General features: G+C 41.8%; 4 protein-coding genes across 8 annotated transcripts; 3 read left to right on the top strand and 1 right to left on the bottom strand.

Annotated features, from left to right (window-relative positions):
- The first annotated feature begins 1,865 nt into the window (after positions 1–1,865).
- On the top strand, positions 1,866–9,393 carry LOC113166279 (G2 and S phase-expressed protein 1-like). Of its 5 annotated transcripts, none has more exons than XM_026366334.1 (13): positions 1,866–1,954; positions 2,069–2,108; positions 2,219–2,286; positions 2,391–2,448; positions 3,833–4,520; positions 4,773–4,934; positions 5,386–5,521; positions 6,060–6,452; positions 6,945–6,999; positions 7,598–7,816; positions 8,043–8,283; positions 8,607–8,723; positions 8,965–9,392. In XM_026366334.1, coding segments are annotated over exons 2-13 (2,229 nt in total). In that variant the 5' UTR covers positions 1,866–1,954; positions 2,069–2,106; the 3' UTR covers positions 9,055–9,392. The 5 variants fall into 5 exon arrangements, with proteins under 5 accessions (XP_026222119.1, XP_026222121.1, XP_026222120.1 ...); XM_026366333.1 differs by having other exon boundaries at positions 1,918–1,954; positions 2,048–2,108; XM_026366336.1 differs by lacking the exon at positions 2,069–2,108 and having other exon boundaries at positions 1,893–1,954.
- Positions 9,394–10,458: 1,065 nt separating this feature from the next.
- On the top strand, positions 10,459–13,050 carry LOC113166295. Its single transcript, XM_026366359.1, has 4 exons — positions 10,459–10,724; positions 10,861–11,104; positions 11,339–11,476; positions 12,647–13,050. The coding sequence occupies exons 1-4, from the start codon at positions 10,540–10,542 to the stop codon at positions 12,908–12,910; spliced, it is 831 nt and encodes a 276-aa protein (XP_026222144.1). The 5' UTR covers positions 10,459–10,539; the 3' UTR covers positions 12,911–13,050.
- A 613-nt stretch (positions 13,051–13,663) lies between these two features.
- Positions 13,664–15,609, bottom strand: LOC113165748 (low choriolytic enzyme-like). The gene is made up of 6 exons (XM_026365456.1): positions 15,495–15,609; positions 15,000–15,212; positions 14,717–14,834; positions 14,433–14,611; positions 14,261–14,342; positions 13,664–13,806 (listed from the first exon to the last, which is right to left on the bottom strand). Exons 1-6 carry the CDS (start codon positions 15,607–15,609, stop codon positions 13,674–13,676), a joined length of 840 nt encoding a protein of 279 aa, XP_026221241.1. The 3' UTR covers positions 13,664–13,673.
- Positions 15,610–16,576: 967 nt separating this feature from the next.
- On the top strand, positions 16,577–18,771 carry LOC113166286. The gene is made up of 4 exons (XM_026366346.1): positions 16,577–17,143; positions 17,287–17,521; positions 17,939–18,076; positions 18,404–18,771. Exons 1-4 carry the CDS (start codon positions 16,872–16,874, stop codon positions 18,671–18,673), a joined length of 915 nt encoding a protein of 304 aa, XP_026222131.1. The 5' UTR covers positions 16,577–16,871; the 3' UTR covers positions 18,674–18,771.
- Positions 18,772–19,043: the final 272 nt, after the last annotated feature.

Below are 19,043 nucleotides of genomic sequence, written 5' to 3'. Positions count from 1 at the left end.
GTGACTGAAATGTTTAGTCAGTCAGCTTCAATGGGGTGGAGGTAGGGCTGGGTCGGGTTTTATTCTTACAGAGATCGGTGTTTCTAGACAGAAATGTTAAATGTCTAACATTTGGTTTTGTTCTAGTATTTTTGTAAAAAAATGTTTTAGATTGTTGTTAAAAAAGATGTTAAATCAAAAATTATTAAAAGGTCAATAACTTTGTGTTTGTGACACGATGAACTGATTGATAGACAGAGAACTAAATTATTTAATGCTTCATATCAAATATCTACAATGACTTAAACCCTTCCATGCATGAATTAGGAGAATCTCAGTCAACATTTGTTTTTATTTCTTTCTAGACATGAAAAAACTATGCAATCAAAAACATTGAACCTATATTTCATGGAGTTACAAACGTCCACTCAGCTGGACACCATGCGTTTGACTATTTAGCCAAAACAACATGTATTTAAACAAACCAACAGCAGAAAATTATATACTGTGTGAACGCTATGAAATAAAAAAATTCATAGTGCTAATCTGATGTTTGCTCACATTTTAACATATTCTAATGCTTGTCAAAGTCATGTCCATGACTCGACTAACACTTTCTCTCATAAAGCAGCAGAGCAGCAGCAGCTCTTGTAAAAAATTATCAACAAAGTGAATGTACCTGAGAATCTCCTCAAATCTGTTCACTGTCATGACAGCTGTTGTCCAATCAAGACGTAGACCTGACTGTGATGACTAGTAACATCCTCAGCTCCTTCAGCATCCTCACATCCAATACTGCTAGTATTGACAAAAAAATACTGTTTTTTTTTTTTTTTTTTTTTTTAAACTTTTAATTACATTCTAATATCTAATATTAGTTGATTTACACTATAAAATGTCAGTGCAGATCAGGTTTATCACAAACAACAGTTACAGTAGTTCCATATATAAAATAAATATCTGGAAATTTGAACAATTATATGAATCCTTTGGGTGTTACTTGATGCTAGCATGTTTTACCTGCAGGACTGTCCTGCTGCAGAAGGATTTACAGGATATTTCTGTCGGCCGTCTTGGATTTGAGTTTTTAAAAATCGCACTTACGATGACTGGCCAGTAGGTGGCAGTGTAAGGAACTACAACAACAAAACTATCTTCACCTACAGAAGATATGATAAAAGCATAAACATTATGTTTTAGGAGAAAGTTGAGAGTAGACTAAAATGAAAAAAGCTATACTGTGAGAATAGTCGTCATTTTATTTTAACAATTAACAAAAAAAAAAAAACAACAAAAAAAGTTTGAATAAGATTTTTTAAGAACTCATCACAAAGTGAAGGAGGATGACAAGGTGACAACCTGCTGACACTGTACTCTGTGTAGAAGAAAGGCACCTGTGAGGAAAACAGCACATATGGAAATCTGTAAAATATTAAAATGTGTACAGGGAATTGAATCTGTGGAAACACCTGTACTGTACCTGTACTGTGGGTTTGTCCTCACTGAGAATGGAGACATGTGATACAGGCTGGACAATCTGCAGGATCTTTTTATCAGCAGGAATATACAACAGACATTTCACAACCAAATGATCATTATTATCTCAGACATTCACACATCTTGACAGGCAGTGGTTAGAAAAGCCTGATCCAGCATAATTAAAAAAGAAATGATGGCTACAAATTGATGAGGCGCATTTATAAAGGATTTGCATATTAATATTATTATCTGCGTTTTCTTTATTTTAAAATTAATTGAAAGGTTATTCTTAAAAGACGCAAACCCGGAAACTGGGTTTACCTTTGCGGACTACCCTCCCCACAATGCCGCTCGCCCAGACGTCATACACTTCCGACCAATGACCGAGTACTTGTGCGTCATGTGACCAGCAGCGCAGCAGATTTGAATTCTGTTTTTTTCTTGTCGCAGTTTGAATGAGGAGCAGAAAGATTTGTGAGTTTTAGAGGAATTTAAGGTCTGTAGTTTTTATCTTCAGTAAACTCTGAGCCAGTGCAACTCGTTGAGCTGCTGAAAATACTATATGTCGATGTTTAAATTAAATTTTCAGCGTGGTTATCGTTTGCTTTAGCTGGAGAACCAACGGACTAGCAGTCTAGCTAGCGATACATGTAAGTTAGCATCAATGTTCGTGTTTAGGTCCAATCTCTCCGCTGTTTGTCAACGTGCTAGTGTGTAAAATGTTTTATAGTTAATATCAGAGTTGAATGTACTTCTGCAGGTCTGATCGAGAGCATTTTACCCCACGGAATAGAGCCATCATCGGGATGAACTGTCGAGCTAACAGCAGTAAGTGAACACTGACAGATCCCGAGCACCGTCAGCACACAGTTAACTCATGTGGTCAAGTGTTTAATAACTGTTTTATGGACCGTGGTCTTGTCTTTGCACAGATCTGTTGTTTCTACCTGATGAGAAGTTTGACTTCGATGTTTCTCTGTCACCTGCCAGGTAGGTAACACATGATGATGACTGTAAGCCCAGTTACTCTGGACCCATCAACAGGGCTGTAATCAGCAAAACTGCTGCTGATACTAATACTAAATTGTTAAAACTGTATTGTCATTTAGGATTTACAGTTAATCAGCTGGTAACCTCATTAACCGGCTGCTTGTCAGTACATTTTCCTCACTACCAAATGGTTTAAGTTCAGCTGGGAATATGATGACTTATCTTCCATTAAGATTATTTTCATCATTTCATCAATTAGCTTGTCTATAAGATGGCACATAATCGATTAAACTCCAAATATTTTATTCAAATTAGGAGAAAAGTAGAGAATTGGACACTGGAAAAACAGAAACGAGCACATCTGGGCTTCATATCTATTAATACTTGCCTATTTAATTTCTGTCAGTCACCGTATCAGGTCTGTTGCCCAATTAACTGTTTAAATCAAGTTACATTTTACTTATTAAACTCTCTAAACAGATAAGACAAGCTGAAATGTCACGTGATTAATTTCAGGCTGCTATTAACCTGTGACAAGATGTAATGCACCCTTAAAGGACAGGTTCTTGTCTTCTAAAACAGCAGCCAGGTGTGTGTCCTGTTCACACTGTTAAAAGGTCTCTTCCTAATGTTTTGCAGTATAAATGGTGGGAGACAAAATAATAATGATAATAATAATTAATACTTTATTAATCCCCTTGGGGAAATTCTTTGTGGATAGGCAGCTGCATTTTAGGCACCAAGGATTTGGGGTCTAAATCTAATTCTCTTCACTCTGAGAAGAGCAAATATAGTGAATATCTTCCAGAGTTATGGTTTTAAAGTTGAAGACCCCTCTGCTATAACTCCACTGCAGGTGTAGGACACAAACACTTTACTATGACATGCAGATACTACAGTACCTGGAGGTTTGAAACCTACCCACTTGATTTAACTCAGACAGATGATATCTTTGTTGTCTTCAGATAAACTCTGGAACACACTCTGCACAAAACGTGGAGTATGTATACTGATTGTTCTTAACGAAAGATATGTTTGACATATAATCAAAAAATAATCTAACCTTATAATCAAAATAAAATGTCCTGCAACATTTGAACACATGCACCCAAGAGCCGCTGCTGCTTTCTGAGAGAAAGTGTTAGTTCAGCCATGGACCATAGCCCTTCATTGTTTTAGTTCAAATTGTGACATCTTCTGGTCAACTGCTGGTACTAGAAGACCTCATGATGCCAGAGTAGAGGTTTATCCCCCACTCGTCTGTTTACGGTGTAACGGATAATAAAACATTCCCCTCTTGAGTTTCATGTCTCTGTTTGATTGAACCTGAGCTGTGAGCTGTTTGTGTTCCTCTGAGCTGCTGTGTCATCTCTCTGCTCTTCAGCTCCACAGGTGGTGAAGATGAGGATGAAGTGTTTATGGGTCCAGTCACCCATAAGGAGAGGTGTGTCTCTGTTAACATGGCGTCTCATCTCAAGGACAGTGGAGGCGGAGCCATGCAGGTGAGCTGGAGCCCGCTCACTGGAGATCAGCTGGAGGCTGTGTGTCAGGAAGCCCACAAACTAGCCACCCAGCTGCAGAGCGGAGAGCCGAATAATCTGCACAGTGAAAATGGAGAGGCCATCAACACATCAATGGAGAAGGAGGAGTTCATCCAGAATACAGAGGACAAACTGGGCATTCTCAGTCAGACTGCCAGTGTCCTCAGCCCCATCAAACGGGAGACTTTCTGTGTGCAGGACAGTCCCATGAAGCAGCTGCCACCTGCTATCCAGCGCAGCCTGCTGAAAGCTAGCAGGGCTAACACAGCTTCAGCCGCCCGGGGCACTGCCACCAGAACAGCGTCAGCTGCCCGGGCCACTGCCACCAGCACAGGTTCATCCCGCCCCACTGCCAGACTCAGCACGTCCAGCCCTGTGCCTGGGACTAAAGTTCAAACCAGGATGTCGCTGCGAGGGAAGGCCTCACTTAACGTCGGTGTTGTGTTGCCGAGCAAACCAGCTGCCCCAACAGCTTTATGTCCAGCCAGCAAAAGCAAAGTGGAGAAAACCAGGCTGCAACCACCAAGCAAAGTAGGATAGACCTTTGTTTCTATCTATTTATATGTGAAACTTTAAATGTCAGGGATTTTAGGGTTCACCAACCTGTAGCTGTCTGCATGACAAGTCTTTGGCAGAGGGGTCTTGTGTTTGAACTTTCAATTTAAAGGTGACAGCCCCCAACCAACGTTACCTGGTTGTCACTGATCTCCACTTTGAACAACAGCCTTAAGTGGATCAATGTGTCTTCAGTTCACCTTTTGGTTCTTTCTTATCCTCTTTCAGCCTGTGGGGGGTTGGAGACAGAGCCCAGTATCTCGTGCCTCCAGCAGGGCAGAGTCCTATGAAGATCTGCTCTCTGATTCGGCGAGCGTGGCCTCAGACATGAGCGATTCCTCCCTCAACTCCAGCTTGCTGGGTAAACGCACACTGGCTCCACCCTCCAAGGTACCACACTAATCCCCTGTCACACAGGCGTAATTGTGAATAGTGCTCCCTGAACATAACAGCTTCACCTGCTGGACACAGTCAAACACAGCAGCCAAACAAACTGATGCTGTGTTGAGCAGTGAGGACAAGCTTAAGGAAGGTCTCTGCAGAATGTACATGGTTTAGGTTTCACTAAATGGGTTCACACCTACTCAGTTTTAGTTGTTAGAAGAAGCTAGGTTTTCAAATATCATGTATATTCTTATATATTCCATGTTCCACAGATGTAGCAGTACACACAGCAGTAGTCTAATGTTCCACAGAACATTAGACTACTGCTAATTCCATAAGGGATTTGAATAACTGGGAAAATACTTTTCTGAACTGGATTCAGATTTTACAAAGTGCTCAATCAACCTGCATCTCGGAGACTATGATCTGATGGTAACAGGCTGTTCTTCTTCTTCAGAGTGGTGTAAGGAACCTGTCAGCTGTGAAAGCTTCGTCCCTTCAGAGCAGGAGGGTGGCAGACAGGAAAAACACGTCCTCATCCTCGTCCTCAGTGTCCAGCTTCAACTCCAGCATTTCTCTGTCTCCTGCTAAAGGTATACTAACACCCAGTGAAACCAGCTACTGTAACTTCATAGTCAGTTCATTGTGTACTGACGTCTACATCAACCATTCCACGTTGAATAAACACAAACAGCTTGTGAGTCCTGCTGAGTCCTGAATGGGACCAGTTTGCCAACCTGCACCAGCCCCACTCACTAACTACTGTATTAACCTGTCTGCTGCCTCCACTTATTTCTGAATCATCCACCACCGGTTAACGTGAGACGAATTGACCTGTGATCCAAGAGGCTTGTTGCAGCAAAAACCTTGGTGTAGTAGTGCACAATGGTCACATAAATAAAGATGAATTGCTAAATAAAAACAAAATGTGTGGTGCGGTGGTTTCATTGCTTAGACCAAGCTGATGTCAGGTGATCCCACTTGGACCTCTCAAAGATCCTAAATGTCTGTGTGTCTGCTTTTCTTACTCTGGTACTAGTTGTTCACTCAGCTGCTTCTAAAATCCTAAATGTTAGTTAGTAAACCAGCTCTACTAGTCAGAACTTAACGGTGCAGGTTTTGTCTCCTCAGGTAAACTGAACTCTTCTCTGAACCGGAGTCTGAGCAGCTCCACTGGCCTTGCACAGACTAGTGTCAGCAGACCAACCAATCCCAGCAGACCTCGCCGCTCCACCGTCTACACTGCCACAGAGCCAGCGCCCTCCACCACTGGTCGCCGCTCCCTGTCCACCCAGGCCAGGAAGCTATCTGAAGTGGAGCGCGCTAAGACTACCAAGTCCACGCCACTAAAGAGAGTAGACACCATGCCCATCCAGCCAACGCCCCCCAAGAGAGTTTTGGAGAGGACCATTTCCGTCCCACTCACAGCCTCAGTCCGGATGCAGAGTGCACTAAAGGCTAAACCTGAGGCCCTAGTTGTACCGACACCCAGCGCAGGAATCAAAACAGTCCGCAGTGCAGATGGTAAAGCAGACGATCAGTTTCACGTCATGAGATCAGTTTTATTTTTTCTCTTGATGTTGATTCAGTTCTGAAACTTGTGTTTTTACTGTTATGTGGATCCAAAACATCAGACCGAACAGTTCTGCTCCTAAAACCTGTCATCAGCTGCTCCTCACAGTGGAGCTGAGGCAGACTGATGATCTGAGTTAGAGCTGATGATTGGGTTTTTGGACACACACTGAACAAGACACACTTTTTTTATTTCCTTCCCTCATATATTACTAAATGGGTCCAATGGGTCCTTCAGCAGAGCACAGGTTACCCAGTGCTATGTTGAAAAATGTTTTTAATAATCGTCCTTTCTGTATTTAGAAGACAACGTTTCAGGTCTTTGTACCTGATCTTTTTAACCCTTCACCTGCTCAACTAGTCATTTTTTTGTTAAATTCCAGTTTTACAGTTTCTCTGTTTGATTCTCTGAAACACTCGTCTGTCTTTGTGTTCTGTCACCAGATGTCTCAAAGATGATGAAGCCAAAGAGACTGATGTCAGTAAGCAGCATGGGCAGGTAGGTGACTCCACCTACACACTACACCACCTTCACTGTAAATGTGTAGTCGACTGTGCATTTTATAACTTGTATGTCAATAATATATCTGATATTTACTGAGTTTGTTAATTAATGCAGTGTGAAAGTCCTTGTCGTCGCCACTCCTGGTGACTCAGAGCAGAACTGTCTTATGTTGCATTTTGGGAATGCTGAGTATGCAAGTGATGACATCTTATGAAATTTCTTATGAATAGGTGACATTCATCAAGTTGAATATCACGTACACTGCACTAAAACCCCACGGAAGATGGGGTTCATCATTTTCTGAAACAGCAGGAACTCAGTTAGACCTCCTATGAACACAGAGGTGTTAAAGCAGCTGGATAGTGTAGTGGTAGGATCCTCGTCCTCCATGATGGAGTCTTGGCTTCATAAGTGTTTGCTGACAGTTTCAGACAATAAGGTCGGTGCCGTATCTGTAACGTGTTGCTGCTGCAAAAAAGTTGCAGGTTGTTGTACTGATAGTGTTGCTAGACATGTCTTTCAGTTGCTGCCCCAGTCTTAAGTCTGACAGACAGAATTTGATGTGCTCAGTAAAAACCCTTCTCTCCCGTAGTCTTCCTCAGAAGCCTGCTGCGGGTCCCCTGACCCCCTCTGCTGGAGACTGCAGGTTGCTGCAGGTGAAGGCGCGACGTCCCTCTGCTCTTCCCACTCCTGTGAGGCGCAAGACGTCCAGCATCCCAACACCCACGAGCCAGGCCCGGCCCGTCAGGCTGCTGCCCCCCTCTGACACTGACCCAGCCCCCGGCTCCATCAGGAGAGAGACCAGCTGCAGGTGAGACGCTTTAAACTGGAACTTCCTGTTTCTTTCTACATCACCTGTTACCAACACAAGCAAAGTCAAGTGTTACTTTGAATTTTAATTAAGACAAAATGATTCAGGCCCCGTAACAAATGACCTGAACTGTAGTGTAGATAACCAGAATTTCCCAGTGGGACTCTACGACCTGTGGCCTTGTGAACATGGGTTTGATTCCACCTCACACTATGGTTTTTCTTAGCCCTGTCCCTGCAGACGCACAGGAAGTGGAATCGGTCGACGCCCCTGAGGTCCAGCCTTTCTCCCTGGAGGAGGACGAGCAGAAGGAGCCGGGGCCACCTGAGACCACACCCTCCTGTACCCCACCACCCGACCAATCAGAGAGAACAGAACCTGGTGCGCTGAGTCAGGACCAGTCAGGGCCCAGTAGAAACCTGATCGAACTAGAGGGCACGGAGGAGAACAACAGCAAGACACAGGAGGTCAGAGGTCATGCTCATGAACACACACACACACACACACACACACACACACACCAATCAGCATCTGTTTTTATTTATAGACTTTCTGCATCATGCATTTAAACCAGTTTGTTTTTTGAACGTCTGTTATTTTCAGATTAAGATATTTTAGTTTTGCAGGAACAACTGATGAATCTTCAGGTTCATCTTCACTTTGTCTGAGTTCGTGCTCCGATCTGAAGTGTAGTGTCTCTGTGGTTTTTGGTCAGATCAGATGTGATGTATTCTCACAGGTTCAGTCTGGAAAACCTGATCTTCATCACTCGTGTCTTCTCTCTGTCCAGGTTCTCCTGTTGGATCTTCCAGCTCCGACTCTGCAGCCTCAAGAGAAACTGCTCATTGACTTGAGCAACACTCCCGACCTGATCCGAACCAGCAGCAAGACCTGCACCACAACCCAGGTAACTGAAGGAAACTCCAGTGGAGCTCTGGGTCAACAGTTTCTCAGCTGCTGTTAGGTCACAAAACCCCAATTTGCAACATGCAGCTTACACAAGTGTGATATAGAAACATGACGGTGTTGCTGCACATTATGTAAAATGTTTTATGTTAAGAACAAAATACAAAAGTAGAATGTTTAACTCTGATTTAAGCTCAGAGCTTAAAATAAAACGTGTTTTTCTGGTGTTTTCTTTGTTTCAGCAGCTGATCGACCTCAGCTCCCCCCTCATCAAATGGAGTCCTGAAGACAAGAAGGAAAACAATGCTCCTCTCATCAACCTGTCGTTCTGATCCAGACCTGGATCTGATGGTCTCAGCAGAACTTGTTCTAGTAATTCAGTTAACAACCGAGTTTTAGTTTCCGTCTTCACTGAATCAGATTATTATGTTTTAAATGATGAAAATATTCAGAGGCTGCTGAAGTGTTTCTGCAGCTGATTGTAATTTTAATTGTTTATCTGTGTTGCTGCTCTTATCGACGTCTAAATAAATGTTGTTACTGTCACTACTGTACACGATGGTGCTCCTGTGTGTTCGTGAGCTGCAGACGTCAGGAAGCAACGTGATCGTTCATAAACCAGAAAGAAAAAAATCCAGAAACCAAATCAAATGTGTTCATACTTGATAAGAATGGAATAATTAGAAGTGGAAATGAGCACGTCCTTTTTTCCCCTGATAGTTTATCACAATCTTCCGTGGTATGACCCATGAACAGTGACACATTGTGTAATAAATGAAAAACAGGAAGAAGCATTACAGTATTAAAAAGGAAAGTAGAAGTTTTTCTTTCTTTTTTATTTTATTTACTTCTCTATTTTTTTCTCCTTTCCCACCATCGCTCTGATCACACTGTGATTTCAAAGTTCACTTGTGGCCACTGAACAGCTACACCGGAGCAGACATCAGTGATATTGATGAGACTTTAAACAGAATCAGAAATCAATCATCACACAATGCAGCTGCTCTGAAGCTGCTCTCTGTCCTCATACCTCATACCTGTTACTGCTCTTCATCATGTTCTTAGTTTTCTTTTTCTTCTCCAGTAAAACTGCTTTCGAGACACCTCCCGGCTCTGCTGGGCGTCGACAGGACACTAACTATCCCATGCAAAGAATGCTCAGTTTATACAAGTGTCCAGAATGTGTTTGGATCTTATGTGTGGACCAAGAGCTGCAGCTGGAGGTCCTATTTTAGTTTTACACTTCTTCCTATAGCACTTTAGTGTTATGTTTTCTTTAGATAATATACTCAAAGGTGCTGAAATAACTAACCCCATAATTAGTTAGGTTAAATTATACTTGTAAGCTGTAGTAGTTCAATTGTTATTTCAATGTTTAGTGCTGTGCATATCTAATAATGAATTTGGTTTGCTTGTTCTAGTATTTTAAACGCTTCATTTCCGGTCACAAGTTGTGAATAATATCAAGCACTGACACGCTGAGATGATATCTAACTGCAGCATGAGACAGATAAACACTGTAGAATTCCACAAAAGTATGTTTGCAAAGAATCATATTAAACTGAAGCAGTGAAGAAAAAGAAAAAAAAATGGGTCAACGCCAAAACCTTGGGCTAAAGTACAACTTAAATGGAAAAGGGGATTTCCTGATGCCTGTTTATTGGCCAGCACAGCTAGAGGCATGTCATATTCCTGCCTGACTTATAAAACTGAGTCTTAGTTCCTTTTTGAGTTCACAGCACACCCTGCAAGAAGACCTGCCTCAGACTTTTACAGGAGTTGACTGATCCTGCAGATACTGCGACCAACTAAACATCATGATGTTCGATAGAGAACTTGCACTCGAGGCTCTGAGCACAGTCCTCAACGCCAATGTGACATCTACTCAAACACAAAGTCATCATGTTTTCACAGCTGCCTCCGCAGCAGCAGCTCCGCAGCAGCAGCAGCAACTGTCCATCAAGCAGTTCATCCCTTCTCTGCTGGCTGCAGATGAAAGCAGGTAATAATTCAGATGTTCAGTTTTGATATTTTTATTCTGCACCAGATAAGTTTATGAATGTGCTGCAAACGTGTAGTTGATAAAGAAGAGGTCACTACTATGCTTTAAAATTGCATCTCCTCCAATTATTTCACAGCCAAGTGTCCAGACAGTGCTTCTTCCACATCCAAGGCATCCTCCAAGGTGGTCCACAGGCTGCCAGTTTCCCGAGTGTGACTCAAAAAGACACCGTAAGAGCAAAGACCTTCATCATCGATGAGAATGAATTCTTTGCTCCTGAGTATGACTACGATTTCACCAATCTGCAAGACACGGAGACTTATTACAGAGGTGGAGAGGTGTATGAACGTCCGTGTGGTTGGTTCCGTTATGGCCTCAAGGTGAACATGTTTTTCTTTTAATTTTAACTACAATTTTCTTCCAACACATCTGGGAAAGTCTTTCTTCAAACTTCAAACTAATTAAAATGAAACTTTGTGACTCAAAGACCAAAGTTAAAGAGAACAAATCAGTAATAAAGAAAATCCACTGTATCAATAAGATCCTGACACTGATTCTACTAAACACTAAACTAAACATCTGATGTTACATGATGTAAATCTTTTTTATCACAGGTCCTGAACAAGTACGGTGACAACACCTGGTTGGGAACCAGTTACCGTAGCACCCAGTCAGTACCAGGAGAGTGGCCTGTGTCCTTCCACGGGACTTCAAAAGAAGGTGCTGAAGGGATCATCGATGGATACTACAAGGTTTGATAATAGGAATATAAATTGATAATATGAATATAAATTCACATGATTCATGAGATTAAAACTACCTGTACAACCACAGACGTATTGTCGCCTCTACAAACTCTAGTGACATAATCGAAGAGCTGAATATAATTTATCATAAATTCAATTCACTTTTATTTGTATAGCGCCAATTCAAAACAGAAGGTATCTCAAGGCACTTTACAGTGTAAGGTTTAAGACCTTACAGAGAATAATTATAAAGAAAATGATAGAGAAAACCCAACAATCCCATTTGATCAAGCTTTAGGCAACAGTAGAGAGGAAAAACTCCCTTTAGAGGAAGAAACCTCCAGCAGAACCAGGCTCATAGTGGGCGGCCATTTGCCTCGACCAGTGGAAAGAGAAGAGAGAGTTAATGACATGCAATGGTGGCATTTGCATTGATACAGGAGAAAGGAGAGAGGAGAGGAGCTCAGTTTATCAGTAGAGGTCCCCCAGCAGATTAAGCTATATCAGCATAACTAAGAGATGGTTCAGAGTCACCTGATCCATCTCTAACTATAAGCTTTATAAAAAAGGAAAGTTTTAAGTCTAGTCTTAAATGTAGAGAGGGTGTCTGCCTCCCGAACCTGAACTGGGAGCTGGTTCCACAGGAGAGGGGCTTGGTTGCTAAAGGCTCTGCCTCCTATTCTACATCTGGAAATTCTATGAACCACAAGTAAACCTTAAACCACTCTAGTGCTGTTCCTTTGATCCCAATGACATGTTCCAGTCTGTGTAATAAAATGTTGTGATCTATAGTGTCGAATGCAGCACTAAGATCTAACAAGACGAGTATAGAGAGTAGACCATTGTCTGATGCTAATAGATGATCATTAGTGACCTTTACCAGTGCTGTTTCTGTGCTATGATGTACTCTAAATCCTGACTGGAAATCTTCATACAGGTTACTACTGTGCAGGTGGTCATGTAATTGCTTAGAAACTACCTTTTCAAGAATTTCAGAGATAAAAAGGAAATGGGATATTGATCTATAATTCACTAAAACCTCCAGAGTAGACTTTTTGAGTAGGGGTTTGACTACAGCAACCTTAAAAGCCCATGGTACGTAGCCTATTTGTAAAGACAAATTAATGATAACTGTTGTACATTATTTTAATTTTTACTTTATTTTATATTTAACAGCCAGGCCCAGGTCAGGCCTACGGCAGGGGGATTTATTCTACTCCATACGTGGCTGAAGCACTCTACTATGCAAAAACTTTCACCTCCAACAAGACAGGCAAGACGTACTATGTGATTCTGCAGAATCGTATCAACCCTGAGTACAGATTGAAATGCAACAACGACAAGTACTGGCTGATTCCTGTCCCATCCGGATCATCTAATGAACAGGAGAGAGTGGAGAGAGCCATCCGCCCTTATGGTCTTCTGCTGAAAGAGGTCTAACAGTGAAAAGTCACAAGTCATCATGAAAGATCAACCTTTAAACCATGTCACTGATAGTTTCTGTAAAATGCTCCATGAATTCATTTGGAAAAAAGGTTTGTATGGATACTGTTTGGAAAGAATAAACAACCTACGACTGATTTGTCTGTGAAATGTGTTTTTCCATTTTTCAGTAAGTTACACAACATGTTTTACAGGATTTTATTCTCAGTGTCTCTTTAAACCAAAGAATTCACCACAGTTGAAGGCTCACATGATACTTCTGTCTCTGCCTTTCACTTCCCCTCAAAGCCTGCACAGCCACGACCTCCAGCTTCACCTCTTACCTTCATCATGAACCACACTGACTAAACCACAGGCCTGCAACATCCAGGGAGAAGTCTCTGAGTCATTGCAGAGGGGTAGAGGCTCCCAGCATTGTAAATCCTCTTAGTAAACACCACATTCTCCACTGTATTCTACAATGTATTCTACAATGTATGCACATGTGCGTCATTCGGCCCTATCAAGAAAATGAGGGGTCATAGTTAAATAGGAAACGCCTGAGGTCGAGTTCAACACAGTTATAGGACAAACCAGATGGAAACAAACATGATGCAGATCGATATTTATTGATTGAAGTAACTTAATTAAAGGTTTCTGTGATGAGACTGTTTTTACTGCACAGCATAATTAGTAATCTGCATATTTTTAATTCATTATAATGTAGTTTCATGATGTTTAAACCACAGATGTCTGTCAGGTCCCAGAAACTTCAGCGTAGCTACTTTGAGCAGTACAGCAGGTTGATGCGGTCGATGTCGTTCTGGCTCATCTGTGTGGCCGTGCCAAAGACAGCGTTGCTGTCGGGAATAGCCACCATGGTGGGGCTGACGTTGTCCTTGGAGAAAGCCAGTCTGCAGTGAACAAACAGAAACAGTGATGTTAAATTGTACTTTAATTTAACTGGTGGAAAACAGAGCTGGTAAAAAAACAGTTTCCTCGTGTCTGCTGAAAACCAAACAGTCCAGCTGGAAATGACTGAGCAAGAGTGTTTGGCATTGACCCAAAGTCCTGGGTCAGAAAAACAACAGGGCAAAAGAGTGAGGTTAAGACATTGTTAGTTTCAGTTTAAATGGAATTTGCCGGCTACAGCATAAAAAAAAGTTTTTCTTTTGCTTTGGGCTGAAAATATGTCTTCAATTCATGTTTTTGTCAGTTTTGTGTTTAAAGTTGAAACTGTACTACTGCAGCATTGTGAATGAATGATGGCATAATGTCATTCTGTTTTCCTTTTTTGTCACATTGAGCATCTCACAACCAAGTTGCAGATAAAACAGAGTTTAACATGGAGCTGGTGGATTTACTGACCTGCCGTAGTGCATGACAGAGTTGTAGTCATAAGGAGTTCCCTGGTTCAGAGTGTTGATCTTGTCAAAGTTGTATTGCTGAGCTGAAGTTGATGAAAAGTTTAAAAGTCTATAACAATGTTTCACACTATGAAAGTGAGAAATTATTTTCTGCTTAGATCACAGCATCCTACCAGGGATGACGTTCTGCAGCAGGATCTTGATGTGCTGGTCCCTGTCGGAGCGGCACTGCTCATGGTTGAAGCCCAGGACGTGGATCAGCTCATGTTGGACCGTTCCAAACTTAATGCAGCCTGCGCTGTCCAGAGACACCCTCTGTCTTCCACTCTGAAAACCCACAAGTGAGTAGCACCTGTACAGATGTAGGAGAACACAGGAAGTCCCACATCAGTCTGAGAACATTTCATTCTTCTACAGCATCACTGAACTAAACACTGAAGTCCTCGCTGTTACATACCCAAGAGTAGACTGTATGTCGATGTAGTTTGTCTGGGTGGTGCGAGGGATGAAGCGAATACAGGTGGAGGTGGAGAAGGAGTTCAAAGAACTAGTAATGATGTCGACCTGCTGAGAGGCTGAAGGTGGAAACACAAAGAGGAAAATCACACTGATGTTAATACGTTATTAGTGTTGGAGATTTTGAAGTTTTTCATCTCATTAAGATTTTTTTTTTTTTTCGTGTTCAGTTGTTGACTTAGACTGAATGTTTAGTCTACAGATGGATGTATAAAGGTTCTTACTGTAGCTGTTATCGATCACATAAGGAATGTAAACTTTGCCATCGGAGGATTTAGGCCACTTGCATCCTCTCTGGACACAGGGGTCAGCGTTCCTGTTGATGGGCACAGCGATGTCACCTATTATCTGGAAACCATCTTGGTAAAGACCTGCAGAGAGTTTGTGGAAACAGCAGAGACACCAAAGATAATCAGAAGTTACAATTATAGGTACAACTTAAAGTATTAGAGCTGAAGTGTTACATGTTCTATAAATTAATTTGAACAAGTCTCTGTATTTGTTTATTTCTCTAAATAAATGTGATGTCTGAATGTGTCTCACTGATATTTCTGTTGACTTTCTCCAGCTGCTCTGCCACCGTCAGGATTCCTTCATCTTCTATGTCGTCGTCTCCACTTTCTCTCCTCACAACCTGCACACAGAAAAGTCCCAGAGTTTCTGTTTGTCATCGACACAGATACTGAGAATATCAAAAAGGAAAGGTCAGAACTTTAAACCTGGACACATGAAGACCTGAGTGAAGACCTCAGCTGTGAGACTCACCATGGCCTCAGTCCAGGCTGAGACTGCAAACAGGACCAGGAGACCCAGGATGCACTTGATCGCTGCCATGTTACTGAACAACTATCAGACTGAAACAGAACACAGGTCAGACCCATGCAGCAGCATTACTGTAGTTTGAGGAGCATTAGGAGCAGCAACACTACTCACTTACCTTTAGCTCTTCACTTCAGGTGGGAGAGGAGGAACTGTGATGCTCTGTGAAGGATCTGCTCATCCTCTTTTATAGCAGAGCCTGCAGAGGTCCACCTGTTAGCAGAACATACAGAGGATTAGCTCAGTAACACTGGAGCAAACCATGATGTTTACTTCCTTATTGTCAGCTCTCTGTCCCCACTGTCCACCCTCAACTCATACATGCTCGTACTAATCCAGGAAAACAAGGCGGTGGTTAGTTAATTCTTGTTCTAAGTGCTTTGAGATTAATAGTTAATTCTCCTAAAATACATGGAAACCTAAAAGATGTTATTGTGGGTTTTTATAGTGGTCAGAGAAGTTGACAGAAAAACCACCAGTCGACAAGACTATGGACAGGGTGGAGCAGGGCTGGATCAAGATTGATGTACTTTACACCCCTACTACAACAACTAATACTAATACCTCATGCTACTAGTGCTGCTACTGCTCAGTAATATAAGATATTGAGTACGACAAAAATAACAGGCCAATAAAATAAACATCCCCAACAGCAGAAACCCCTTATTGGTGTTGGAAACTGTGCTTGTCTTACAGTTTTACAGGTAGTTTATCAGCTTTTTGTAAATTAAAGAAAAAAAGTGTTTTCAATTTAAAACACGTTTAGCAGCTAAAAGCTCCCCTGAGTATCCTTCCCCCTCCTGGAGCTGCCCTCCACTATCAGCACTGACAGGAAACAACAGACTTATCATAAAGAAAAGTGAAAATGAATAAAGTGCAGTCATGAGTCTCCAGTCATACTGAATTTGTTTGTCTGACCTGTAGAGGGTGTTTGCAGCTGGACATGGAGGCAGAATATGGGACTGGAAAGAAGATACAGAAAAACAGAAATGTGTGATGTAAAGAGCATGTTGTCAAATGTTTAGAGACAGACGCTGACAGAGTTCAGTGAAACCAGTGAAACCAGTGAATGTGAGGACACTTTCATAACAGGTATAATTATACTGTCTCTTCATGCACTTTACCCCCCAGAGCTGCAGAATGTAACACTATCCAGTTTATATCTGGAAGCGCGTGTCTATAAATATCAGCTTCAGTAAACTACAGGAGCTCAGAAACCTCAGAGTGTCCTTTCAAAGTGGTTCACTGGTACTTTTCTTCTACTCTAACTCAACCTCATGACGTCCAAGTTCATGGAAATTGCACTGGAAGCTCTGGGAACAGTCCTCAATGCCAGTGTGACATCTACTCAGAAACAGAGACGTGAAGGTAACAATAAGAGCACCGATGACTCGCCTGGAGTGGTAGGACCGCTGCTGGGGTTTGTTCCTTCCCTAAGATCAGCTCTTCAGGTTCTAGTTGGTGGAGCTGCCTTAGCTTTAGCAGCAACACAGCCTCAGCTGTCAGTCAAAACCTTTATCTCTACACTGTTGGAGGCAGACGAAACCAGGTAATTATTTCAGTTCGTGCATCTGTAAAACTACATATTAAACATTTATTCTCAACAAGTTGAAGGATTTGTTGTAAATGAGCAGTTTAGATGTAATTTACCACAATGTGCTTTAAAATTGCAATTCTTCCTCTAAATAACAGCCAGTTGTCAAGATCCTTCTTCAACCACATCCAAAGTATTCTGACAGGTGGTCCTGAGGCTCCTTACACCGTGGTAGAAGATCTTCCAACAGGAAATAGTCATATCATTGACGAGGATGAATTCTTTGCTCCAGAGTTTGACTACGATTTCACCAAACTGAAAGACACAGAGACGTTTTACAGAGGTGGAGAGGTGTATGAACGTCCGTGTGGTTGGCGCCGCTTAGCTCTTAAGGTGAAAATGTTTTTCTTCTTTGATTTATTTCTGGTCAGGGAAAGTAACTTTCTCCAAACCTCCAACTCTTCAGCATGAAACTAACACAAAGCATCGATCCTTCTTATGAGGCACAAATCTGAGACAGAGCAGATGAGAACGGAGGGAGAGTCCACAAATCCAGAATACTAACAGGTGATATCACAGACTTACAGACAGAGATGAAGGTCCAGTGGTTCACAGGTTCTGTAAACAGGTAGATGAATACAGGTTATCAGTTATTATCATTGTGCTTTAGTGACTGATGTGGCAGCCAGGAGCACAGTATTTAATGAGTTTAACTTTTCCTCATGTAAGAGAGTTTATCTAGTTTTGATTTCTGACCTTCAGTAAGAACAGGTAGTTACTCGTCATGATGTTACTCTTTGTTTATCACAGGTTCTGGATAAGTATGAGGACAACACCTGGTTGGGAACCAGGTACCGTAGCACCCAGTCAGTACCAGGAGAGTGGCCTGTGTCCTACCATGGGACATCGATGAAGGGTGCTGAAGGCATCATCGAAGGATACTTCAAGGTTTGATTATATGAATATAAATTTCTCCAGTAACAACACTGCTGAGTTACACATGAATACTGGACTGAATCTGTTAATAAACTGCTTGAATCAGTCATTAAACCTCCACTATGGGGCCCAAAGCTTTAGAAATTAAAATGTACATTTTAAAGTTGTCAAACCAGGGACGATGATTATTAAGATTAAAACTCTCTATGCAACCACAAAGACATCTGACTATGATGTATTAGAGTCATCGTACAGCTACAAACTCTGGTGACATAATCAAAGAGTTGAACATAATATACTAGAAATGTTCATCTGTTCAATTTATTCTTGTTTGTCCAGCCAGGGCCAGGTGACCAATACGGCAGGGGGATTTATTCCACCCCGCATATTGCTGAGGCCCTCTCCTATGCAAAAACCTTCACCTCCAGGAAGACGGGCAAGACGTACAACGTGATTCTGCAGAATCGTATCAACCCTGAGTACAGAAAGAAATACAAAAACGACAAGTATTGGCTGATTCCCATTCATGCTGGAAAATCTGCCAAAGAAGAACAGGAGAGAGTGAAGAAGGCCATCCGTCCTTATGGTATTCTGCTGAAGGAGGTCTAACAGTGAAAACCGCCCTATGAAGTATGAACCATATCACTGATCATCTATGTTGAAAAGGATTTGGAAAATACTATGTATATGTGCTGTAAATAAAGAATAAACTAGCTACAACCTATTAGCCAAATATGATTCCTCTTCTTCTACCTTTCCATAGGTCACGCTGCATTTCCTTTTGGTACCAGTGAACATTTACACTGAATCCCACTATTGAACTGACCAAGAAATTAAAGAACAACCAGATAAACAGACACAGGTAGAAGATTATGGATGAATAGGAAATTGTTGTAGGTTCACTAGGGCACAAGGACCTTTATTTATCATCTTTAAAAGCACAATGCTACTTATGATGACACAAAAAAACTTCACAGGA

This window comes from Anabas testudineus, chromosome 6, assembly GCF_900324465.2.
Source record: "Anabas testudineus chromosome 6, fAnaTes1.2, whole genome shotgun sequence".
Lineage (NCBI taxonomy): Eukaryota > Metazoa > Chordata > Actinopteri > Anabantiformes > Anabantidae > Anabas > Anabas testudineus.
This window is presented reverse-complemented; position numbering and strand designations above follow the sequence as displayed.

Bases quoted from the DNA above. Each gene is read 5' to 3' on its own strand.
- LOC113166286 (XM_026366346.1), top strand. From the start codon at position 16,872: ATGACGTCCAAGTTCATGGAAATTGCACTGGAAGCTCTGGGAACAGTC. The intron at 17,144-17,286 runs GTAATTATTTCA...TCTAAATAACAG, and splicing joins TTGGAGGCAGACGAAACCAG to CCAGTTGTCAAGATCCTTCT. The intron at 18,077-18,403 runs GTTTGATTATAT...TTGTTTGTCCAG, and splicing joins TCATCGAAGGATACTTCAAG to CCAGGGCCAGGTGACCAATA.
- LOC113165748 (XM_026365456.1), bottom strand. From the start codon at position 15,609: ATGGCAGCGATCAAGTGCATCCTGGGTCTCCTGGTCCTGTTTGCAGTC. The intron at 14,835-14,999 runs GTAAGAACCTTT...TTCCACCTTCAG, and splicing joins TGTGATCGATAACAGCTACA to CCTCTCAGCAGGTCGACATC. The intron at 14,343-14,432 runs GTAGGATGCTGT...CATCAACTTCAG, and splicing joins GCTGCAGAACGTCATCCCTG to CTCAGCAATACAACTTTGAC.
- LOC113166279 (XM_026366334.1), top strand. The intron at 2,449-3,832 runs GTAGGTAACACA...TCTGCTCTTCAG, and splicing joins GTTTCTCTGTCACCTGCCAG to CTCCACAGGTGGTGAAGATG. The intron at 5,522-6,059 runs GTATACTAACAC...TTGTCTCCTCAG, and splicing joins TTCTCTGTCTCCTGCTAAAG to GTAAACTGAACTCTTCTCTG.
- LOC113166295 (XM_026366359.1), top strand. From the start codon at position 10,540: ATGATGTTCGATAGAGAACTTGCACTCGAGGCTCTGAGCACAGTCCTC. The intron at 10,725-10,860 runs GTAATAATTCAG...ATTATTTCACAG, and splicing joins CTGGCTGCAGATGAAAGCAG to CCAAGTGTCCAGACAGTGCT. The intron at 11,477-12,646 runs GTTTGATAATAG...TATATTTAACAG, and splicing joins TCATCGATGGATACTACAAG to CCAGGCCCAGGTCAGGCCTA.